The sequence below is a fragment of the Gossypium hirsutum genome, chromosome A03, assembly GCF_007990345.1.
Source record: "Gossypium hirsutum isolate 1008001.06 chromosome A03, Gossypium_hirsutum_v2.1, whole genome shotgun sequence".
NCBI classification, from domain to species: Eukaryota; Viridiplantae; Streptophyta; class Magnoliopsida; order Malvales; family Malvaceae; genus Gossypium; species Gossypium hirsutum.
Genome location: NC_053426.1, coordinates 70,043,511 through 70,054,225, shown reverse-complemented (window position 1 = coordinate 70,054,225; position 10,715 = coordinate 70,043,511). Strand labels below are relative to the sequence as shown.

General features: G+C 27.4%; 1 protein-coding gene across 3 annotated transcripts; it reads left to right on the top strand.

The window, feature by feature from the left end:
* The first annotated feature begins 1,499 nt into the window (after nt 1-1,499).
* On the top strand, nt 1,500-5,344 carry LOC107887379 (truncated transcription factor CAULIFLOWER A-like). Of its 3 annotated transcripts, none has more exons than XM_016811590.2 (8): nt 1,500-1,860; nt 3,175-3,253; nt 3,388-3,452; nt 3,591-3,690; nt 3,792-3,833; nt 3,929-3,970; nt 4,059-4,188; nt 5,060-5,116. In XM_016811590.2, exons 1-7 carry the CDS (start codon nt 1,676-1,678, stop codon nt 4,179-4,181), a joined length of 636 nt encoding a protein of 211 aa, XP_016667079.1. In that variant the 5' UTR covers nt 1,500-1,675; the 3' UTR covers nt 4,182-4,188; nt 5,060-5,116. The 3 variants fall into 3 exon arrangements, with proteins under 3 accessions (XP_016667079.1, XP_016667078.1, NP_001313669.1); XM_016811589.2 differs by having other exon boundaries at nt 1,505-1,860; nt 4,076-4,188; nt 5,060-5,344; NM_001326740.1 differs by lacking the exon at nt 5,060-5,116 and having other exon boundaries at nt 1,676-1,860; nt 4,076-4,192.
* The last annotated feature ends 5,371 nt before the right edge of the window (nt 5,345-10,715 follow it).

The window sequence follows — 10,715 nt, the reverse complement described above, 5'->3', positions numbered from 1 at the left end:
CAATAATCTTTAGAAAGACAACATTGAACTGATTTGCAATGACCTTCATAACCAGTTTGTATTGAGCATAGGTTAATTAGATTTTTAATTTTAATTAGTATATAATTGTAACACTATTTAAATAATAATTAATTTAAAATAATATTTATTACTAATAATTAAAGTTGAATAAAATCTCTATTTAAAAAAAAAACAACAACAACTTTGTTTTTATATATTGTTACTTTAGTAATATAATGAATAATAAAGGATATTCTTGGTGATTCAAAATTTTCTCCAAGCTTATGCTTATATATATTATATAAATATATATAATTTGCTATGTTATCTTTTATTAACAAAAATAATTAAAATAATTAATGTCATTTTCTTTTTATATCTCTTATCTCCATTTAACGGTTCATATTCCATATTTATGACTATGCCTTCCAATAATGTCATTTCCAAAGTTTAAACCCAATTAGTAATATTTAGCCATTCCTATGATTTATTTTTAGCTAAGAGAAGGACAAATTTTCTCTTGTTTTGAAAATCTCTGATTTTTTAAAAAGAATTATTACTCATCTTTCTAATTTCAAATTTAAATTTGTTTTAGTTATTCTTTATTTTTTGGCTTAATGATAAATTTGGCCACTAAGGTTTGCATGTTTTTTCAAAATAGTCCTAATTGTATTTTTGAGCTTTTTTTTGCCATTAACCTTTATTTTTTTTCAATATGTTTTTTCTAACAGATTTAATGAATAAATTCAATGTTTCAATATTTTTTTTTCTTTCAAAAGGTTTCAATCTTTCATACGTTTATTTATTGAGAAGTTTTTCTACTGAGTTAAATTTTTTTGGATAATTACGTTTATTTTTTTTAAATTAATAGTTATTTTTAAATTTAATGTATTATTTATTTTATTATTTTCTACATGTAATTATTGTATTAGGTTATCTAAGTAATAAATTACATCTTATTAAAAATATTCTACATATGAAATTTCACATCATCCCTATTAACCGTTAAAACAGTTAAAAAAGGCTAAATTCTAAAAAAAAAAGTTGATGGTCAAAAAAGATTCAAAAATACAATTAAATCTATTTTGACAAAACATATAAATATTAGTGATCAAATTTATCTTTAAACCTTATTTTATAATTAACTATGTAATACATACGTGGTAAAAAAAAATTTGCTTTTCTTATAACATTAATAACCGGGCAAGATATAACGGTTCATATTTGCTTTCTTGAAAGGATAAATAAATTCGTTTATTTTGAAGTAGAGTAAATTATTCTTTAGTCATAATATCTTTTAACGAAATAATTAATGCTATTTCATGCGAATTCAAATCGCTTTAAAATTAGTGGCATTTTTTAAGGGGGATAAAAGAAGTCTGGCATCAGCAGGGAGGTGGATGATGTTTCGAGGGTGAGGGGGTGGGGGTCCCTGTACAGGGTTCTGTACACGGTTTTAGCATCTATAACTATAACCCTTTATAGCGAGAGAACAGTTAGAGTAGCCAATGACTACTCGACAGCTAATTCTTAAAATACCACTTACCTCACTTTCCCTAAAACCACTTCTATTTCTCCGTATTTCCATTCCTATATACATCTCATCTTTCTCAGTCGCATTTACCAAGAGAGGAAACCCCAAGCTGTGAATTTTGGGTGCTTTGCTTTCAAAGAGATGGGGAGAGGTAGGGTTGAATTGAAGAGGATAGAGAACAAGATTAACAGGCAAGTTACTTTCTCCAAAAGGAGAAGTGGGTTGTTCAAGAAAGCTCATGAACTCTCTGTCTTATGCGATGCTGAAGTCGCTTTGATTGTCTTCTCTCATAAATGGAAGCTCTATGAATACTCCACTGATTCCTGGTATTTCTTTTTCTCTTTCTTTAACCTTCAATTTGGTGCAACATCTCATTACTACTTGTAATTCTCCATAAACTTTTGAAGATACATGTTTTCTTACAGGTTTCCTTTGTAAGAGAAAAAAGGAGAGCCTTCTTTTATTTTACTACTTTCCAGGATATTTTGACTCCAAAACAATTAAGTTATTGACTTGTAACATGTGAATTAAGACATAACAGATTCGCCAAAAGGACGCCTTTAAACGTCACAATTATTACATCAGTATTATAACTGTTCCACTATTTCAGGGACGAAATAACAAACGAATAGAAAACTGTTTTGGGGAGTATTGGCTATGTAAGTTAATTCACACATGGGAAAAACAAAAGAAGAGAAATTTGCTCTCTTTTTTTTTTCCTTCTTAGCTTCTAATCTGAAGGTCTAACTTTCTCAATTAGGTACAAATCCAAAACATGTCCTTTTATGTACTAAATTATTACACCAATAAATAATATATATAGTTAGTAAAACAGATGGTTAGAATTATTCATAGTTCATTTATTAAATATGAATCCATAATAAAAACTTTGAAATGAAAAGTACTTGGCTATCGAAAAAGTAAAATCCTGGGAAACTTATGCTTTATGTCCATAATTTTTGGTGAAACTTTTTTATAGAATATTTGTTCTGATAAAATAAAAGTCAATTGTATATGTATATATATATTCCCTAGAAGCTATACTTTTCTCTATCTCTTCTACCTCAGCAGCTCTAAAAACCTAAAAATCCTCTGGCTTTTTTGAACACTATCTAAGAACTATTTTAGCTTGAAAAGGAGCGTTTGAGGGGAGAAAGAGAGGAATCTTTAGATTTTATACTTTAAAATATTGAAGATTCTTTACGGAGGAGAACCGCAACTACTGACTACAAACTTTGATATCCAGAATTATACATTTCGATGGTATATATATTTTAAGTGCTTTAACCAAAAAATACAAAAAAAAGATGGAAAAGAAAAACTATTTATGAATCTTGAATATATTTTGCAATCACCAAAATATTTACTGATAAGTAGAACAGATTTCAAGGTATATGGCTCATAAGTTCTTAAGACTTAGTTCTTGGTGAAATTTTTTTGTAAAACCATGAAAACTAGGAATAATAAACAAACAGAGGTGAGAATTTGTCTACTTTATTTAATATATTCTTTATTTAATTATGGCATCAAAAAGACGTCGGTTTAGGTTTAGGCCTTTAACTAGTATAATAGAGGTACAGAAAGATTACTAGGGAAATGAAAATATTGTACATGATCCTGACTTGTCTATCCTATAACAGCATGGAGAAGATCCTTGAACGCTATGAAAGGCATTATTACGCTGAGAGGCATCTTGTTGCTACTGAGCCTGAATCACAGGTAGACCTTTTTTCACTGTTAGCAATTGAATTTAGACAACAAAAGAGGCTTGGGGTGTACGTGCTTTCGTAGCTTTTAAGTTTTCAAAAGGAATGAGGTGAATTAAACAATTGGCAAAATTGCAAACTTGGCAGGGCGAATGGTCCGTTGAGTATAATAGACTTAAGGCTAAGGTTGAGCTCTTGCAGAAAAATCACAGGTAAATATTTCAAATTAATTGCATTTGCTAAATATCTACATAATGAAAGAGAGATGCTATCCTTCCTTTACACCTACAAGTTCCTTTTAGGGTATTATGTTAAGTCATTAGTTTGATCAGTTTCTTACGTCTCTCCAGGCACTACATGGGAGAAGATTTAGACCCATTGAGTCTCAAGGAGCTGCAGAATTTGGAGCAGCAGCTTGATACCGCTCTTAAACACATTCGAGCCAGAAAAGTATGCTTTAGTTTTTTATTGTCATTTTTTTTCCAATTATAGCATATAGCCACAACTGTTTCTTGTTGTGTTATAGTGATGCGATTGTATCTCTATTGCAGAACCAACTCTTGAATGAGTCAATATCCGAGCTTCAAAGAAAGGTAAAGGCTTTTGAAAACATAATGACTCGTTCATAATCATTGAGAAAAATGAAAACCCTTTTTCATGCGTCATCTCTAATAGTGGTCTATGGCAGGAAAAGGCAATAAAGGAGCAAAACGCAATGCTAGCAAATCAGGTGTGATTTACCCTTATTTCCATGTTCATCATCAATGAATATGTATAGAGTTCCTTCCTACAGCTGGTAAATACTTATTACTTTATAGCCTGTTTTTGCATGTAGATCAAAGAGAGGGAGAAGACAGGTGCACGGCAATCTCAGTGGGGGCAACAAGACAATGGCCTCAACACATCATCCTTCGTGCTGCCACACCCACATCCCTCTTTGAACATTGGGTAACACATCCCTTATCACTCCTGTAATGCTTCATCTAACTATAATCGTTTAGGAAGTAAACTCTTATAAACACAGATTATGACCATTTTTGCGTCCTTTAAAGTACATTTGAATTCTGATATGAACCTTCATTTTGTTTAGTCCATATCCCATTTTTGGAGGGTTTTTCTTTTTTAAAACAATGGCCAGGTTCATTTCTCATGTTTTAAGTATTCGTGACCATTTGTCTCATAGTAGTTGGGGCTTAATACCTTCCGGTTTTTTTACAAAAAAATTATGAAAATAGCATGAGTAAAATGGCATGTTTTCTATAGCTTATTGCAGTATTACATATGGAGTTGATAACGATAAAAATATACCTCAATCATTACATAATTATTAAAACTTATAATAAAATTAATAAAAAAAAAGTTATGTGACACCCCATGTTGTAATATATTTTTATTTATTTTATTATAATTATTTAATTATTGAGGTAAATTTTTATTGGTGTTGTCCATTCCATATGCAACACTACAAAACATGTTATTTTGATAAGTAATTTGTAATTCATTCTATTATTATTATTACTATGTAAAAACCCTAATCTCATGGGACGTTTTTATTTTTAAAAAGAAAAGGTTTGACATTTATGGACGACTCATTTATATAGGATATAGGACCTTGGAATTCGGATAATAGGGTAACTTGTCTCTAAGGTGATTATTAGTATTAGTTAATTATTTCAGTTGTTAGCCAATGAGTTGTATCTTGTCTCTTATAAAGTAGGCGGATGAAGACTGATCAGCTAGGTTGATTTTAGTATTGTCCATAAAGTAGCGATCAGAATAAGAAGCTGTAAGTAAACTAGTTTTTTTACAATGAATGCAGTGGCATATACCAGTAAGAAGCAACAGAAGTTAGGAGGAATGAAGTTAACCTCACTATGGATCTCGACCCTATCTATTCGTGGCATCTCGGATGCTTTGCTGCCTGAAAATTGGCTGAATATAATAACAATGCTTCTCTTCTCGCTATTTATCTAGTTTTGGTTTGGGTCATTATGGACATACATCAAACTGTTACTGCAAGCTTGACCAAAGAGAGAAATTATTTGAAACTCGTGCGTTTAATGGTTCTTTTTAGTATTTAATATATATATGGATGATTAATGTATATGATGAAATATTTTGGAAGGATTATTTTGTTATTAATTAAAAGTTATGTCTTTTAAATATAAAAAATTATGTTAGGTTATTATTAACAAAGAGAAACAATTATTCAAATATATATATCTATTGAATAATTATGTTTATTATTAAAAGATGTGACTATCTATTTGGATAGTTATATTTGTAGGGAGAGACACGAGAATTATTATAAATAGGAAAGAAATACCAAGACAAACCAAAAACTCAAAAACAAAAAATTTCTCTATTCTTTTCCATCTTTTCGTTTTGTCAATACAAAATGTCGTTATTCATTAAATTTTGTTGTATCTTCAAGATTCATTTACTTATAATTATTTTACAGTTGAAAATATAAGTAAAGACAAATAAAGGGCCATTTTATCGAAAAAAAGCCCATTTTCAAAATTATTTATAGAAATGGGCTAACTTTTTGATTATTTATCGGAAAGGGCTGAATTTTGCGAAAATGCGTTCACGTCAACACGATTTCAGGGGATATGCCAGCAAAATGCGTCCTTGGGAGAGCGTTTTTGCCATGTCAGCACAAATCATGCCCTTGTGGACACACTTTGCTGATGTGGCAAAAATGCTTCCCCAGGAACGTGTTTTAGCTTGTGTTTAAATTTTCAAAAAAGGTCATTTTTTAAATATTATAAAAATAGATCAATTTTTTTAAAAATTTACAAGGATAAACCTTAAAAAAGGCTCAAAATAACAACACCATTTTTTTAAGGTATCACCAATTAATATGAAAATAAAACTTACAAAGCAAATCTTTATATAGACCCAAAGTCTCATTTCCCTTGTTTTCTTAAGCAACGTGGGATATGTGATATGTGTATATATAGACTCATGAATAGGTTTGCAACTTATTCCTAAACAATTGTGGGATTCCTTCCTCTTTTAACTAACAACATGAGACTAAATGCTACACTATATTTTATAATTTTTTTACAGAACAATTTTTATTTTTTTATATTTTGTTAACATTTTCTCATATTATAAAATTATCTTTTGAGATATTTAATCTTGTTGCATTTTAGAATTGTTAACATATACAAAAGAACTATTAAAAAAAGAGAACAAATTGCACATATGAAACTTGTACATACAATAATCTTCTATTCAAATTTAAATGTTTGTAGTTAATATCAATGCAATTCTAATTTTTAAAATAATTTTCCATTATTTAAATTTAGAAGTTATACTTTTAATTTTTTAATTTTATTTTTTATTTTATATTATGAATGTTTGATTAATAAATAAATGATGAGTATTTGATTAATAAATAAATGGTGAGTATTTGGCACTCAAATAGTATTTTTTTGTAATTTTAAAAAATTGATATATATTTTTTAAATATTTATTTATTTTTAATATTTTACTATACTCATTAATTTTTTTAATTCTAATTTTAATTTAATTTTCATCACCTAATGAATGCTGATAAATTTATTTCAAATGTATTTTGACTAGATAGATAATCTATTTAAACATAGTATATAATTATTTTAAATAAGTTTTTTTATAGAAATATATAATATACATAAAATATAATAATTATTTTTCATATTTTTATATCTAGATTAAATTACATTAGTAGTCACTTAACTATGATTTTTTAACTATCAAATTATAAAAACTTACAAAATATCACTCAACTATTAGTAATTTTTTAAATATTTATTTTTTAATATTTTACCATACTCATTTTATATTTTATAATTTTTTTACTTATAGAGTTTAAAATTTTTATTTATAATGTAACAAATGTTAACTTTTTGTAAAAAAAATTAAACTCTAAGTAAAAAAATATAAAAGATAGTGTAACTTTTAATCTCATGTTGTTAGTTAAAAGAGGAAGGAATCCCACATTGTTTAGGAACAAGCTATAAACCTATTCATGAGTCTATATATACACATATCTCATATCACATATTGTTTAAGAAAATAAAGGAAATGAGACTTTGAGTCTATATAAAGATTTGCTTTGTAAGTTTTGTTTTTATATTAATTGGTGACACCTTGAAAAAAAATGGTGTTATCACTCTAAGCTTTTTTTTAAGGTTTATTCTTGTAAATTTTTAAAAATTTTTGGTCTATTTTTATAATATTTAAAAAATAACATTTTTGAAAATTTAAACGCGGGCTAAAATGCATCCATGGGGAGCGCTTTTGCCACATCAGCAAAGCGCGTCCATGAGGGTGCGATTTGTGCTTACATGGCAAAAACGCTCCCCTAGGGATGTGTTTTGTTGGCATATTCCCTGAAATCATGCTGATGTGGACGGATTTTCGCAGAATTTGACTATTTTCAGTAAATAATAAAAAAATTAACTTATTTCCGTAAATAATTTTAAAAATAGGTTTTTTTGGTAAAATGGCCCAAAATAAAGACATGATTTAATTAATTTATATTTATCCCCTCACCAACAGAGTTTTCATTATTAATTATCAGATGTTGGCTTCCATTGAAAAACCAATTTCAGCATCCGTTGACCATCGTTTCTTAGAGCTAATGAGGAGTTTATCTGGATAAAAGTTAAGGACATCAATTAAATACTTAAAAATACCAATTTAATTAATAGTTTTCAAAGTCAAAAGTTAAATATTTAACCAAGTAAAAATCGGCATAGTATAAAATTTTAAGGTAAATATACATTAACCATTTTCATTAAGAACGGAAAAAGAAAAATGGAAAAGTAATTTTATTTTTCTTTAAAACAATTTCAGATAGTGAAACTCTTTTTCAAATATAATTATGAGTACAATAATATTTCAACACCAGTGCAAAAGTTCATGGTGCCAACCAAGGACCTTAAAAAGGTGCCAACACAAGTAACCAAGTTCAAGGGCTAAATTTTACATTACCCCAATCGAAAATTATAACAAAGAATCATAAACTGTATGAAATAAGGCTAAAGGATCTTTAAAGCTCCCAAACTTTATCAAAAAAAAATCAATTAAGTCCTTATATTTTTTTTTGCACTCAATTGAATCTTCGAATGATAACATTTCAATCAATTAAGCCCTTTTACCATTAAAGTTAATAGTCAACTATTACAGAGTAATGAAAACCATTTTCTGGGCTATTTTTTCCACGTGGCATGCCAAGATTGTGCCACATGACAAAAATGGACATTTTAAAGTAAAATCATAAAAAAATATAGAAATTATAAAAAATATAAAAAAATTATAAAGTACAAAAATTATAAAATATAGAAAATTGTAAAATTTATTAAAATTGAAAAAAATATATAAATTATAAATTTTATTAAAAATTACAAAAAATATAAATAAATATAAATTATAAAAAATATAAAAAATTGTAAAAAAGTATAAAAAATTAAAATTATTAAAAATTTTAATAAAATTAACAAAATATTATAAAAAAACATAAAAAGCATAAAAATTTAAAAAAATTAAAAATATTTGAAAAAGTTATAAAAAAAACTATTTTTTTCCATTCACACACTGCCATGTTAACACTACAACACCTATTAAAAGTTATCAAATATTTATTTGATCCTACATTGTCTATTGTGCTCGTCCACCGCGGATATACCCGAAGCTTGCACCCCCTTTGTCTATTGTCGATGATAGGGGAGTGTTTTGGGATGTAAGCTAAGGGGAGGGGGAATGGGTTGAGAAGGCAAATGATAATCGAGGTTGTATGTAAAATTATAGACATTTTTTTATATTTTATATATATTTTTGTAATTTTATATTTTTTGAATATTTTTAATAATATTACTGCAATTTTCTATTATATATATATTTGCACTTTTCTATATATATTTATAATATTTTAAATAAATTTCTAAATTTTTAAATATTTTCATAATTTTTTATTTTTCATAGTTTATATCATTTTTAAAAATTTTTATTATATTATTTTATTAATATATATATTTTTTCATTTCTTATAATTTATATTTTTTTATCATTTATAAGAATTTTATAATTTCCTATATTTTTTATTTTTAAAAATATTTTTATAATTTTTATGATATTCTATAAATTTTATGATTTTTATATTTTTTTTATATTTTAATTAAAATTACCAGTTTTCACCACGTGGCACAATCTTAGCATGCCAAGTTGAAAAAGCAACTTAGAAAAATTGTTGTCTTTACTCTGTAACGGTTCAAAATTAAAGTTAAAGGATAAAGGGATTAATTGACTGAAAATTTAATGATTGAAGAGTAACATTCCGATTTTGGGCCTAGTCGGAACAGTGGTTTCGGGACCACAAATCCGAGGTCATAAAAAATTATTATTTTAATATTCTTTTGAGGTCTACGGCATGATAATATGATTGTGTAAAAGTTTGTTAAGAAATTTTACCATTTGAATGCTTAATTTGTGAAAAATGACCAATTCGCATAAAATACGAAAGTTGTGTTCCATTAGCTAAAGGTGTTAAATAGCTATAGAACTTAAAATTTGAGGTCCTTAATGAGTAATTAGGCCATTATATATGTGTATGGCTGTACATGAAGTGTATAATAAATGAAAGTCAAAAAGTCAAAAATTGGGTATGGGTTGGTATTTGATGACAAAAGCAAAAACTAATAAAATAAAAATCAAATGGTCATCTTCTTCTCCATATTTTTCCACCGAAATTTTAAGGAGAAAAACCCCATGGAAGCTTGAAATTTTCAGCACAATAAGCCCTCTACATGTAAGTCATTTTGGTGATAGTTTTTTTATGTTTTTGATATCCTTGAAGCATAATATAGCTATTTATACCATTATTTTGAGCTAGGGTTTATGTTAAAAAATTTACCCATGTGTGTCGTGCATGTATTTTGATGATTAATGGAGGAATATGGAAGTTTGGTGATAGATGAACATCTTTTTCTAAGCAATTTTCGTGAAAACACCTAAAAGGACTTGTTTGTAAAACATGTAAAAAAAGGTGTTAAAAATGTGATTTGATGAACAATGTGGGATGTTATAAGGGGGAATATGAATCGGCTATGCTTGGGTACTAAAGAAATTGGCCGCATTTTATTTTATGAGCCTAGGGGCTAAATTGTAATTATGTGAAAGTTTAGGGGCAAAAATATAATTTTTCCAAAATATGATTTATGGGCTGTTTTGAATAATGTGGTAATTAAACAAGTGAAATTTACTATTATAGATCAAGAAAAATAGAGTCCGGGCTTAGACCGGGGAAAGAGCAAGATCTTGGACTAAATTGAATTAGTTGCCATATTTTGTACCGAGGTAAGTTTGTGTGTAATTAGTATAGCATCCTATTATGTATTTAACATTTAATGTTGCATGAATTGTATATTTGTCTTTGTGAGTATTATTGATATCGTCCGACAAAGAATTAAGGTGATGAAAGC

Bases quoted from the DNA above. Each gene is read 5' to 3' on its own strand.
- LOC107887379 (XM_016811589.2), top strand. From the start codon at position 1,676: ATGGGGAGAGGTAGGGTTGAATTGAAGAGGATAGAGAACAAGATTAAC. The intron at 3,453-3,590 runs GTAAATATTTCA...ACGTCTCTCCAG, and splicing joins CTCTTGCAGAAAAATCACAG to GCACTACATGGGAGAAGATT. The intron at 3,834-3,928 runs GTAAAGGCTTTT...GGTCTATGGCAG, and splicing joins TATCCGAGCTTCAAAGAAAG to GAAAAGGCAATAAAGGAGCA.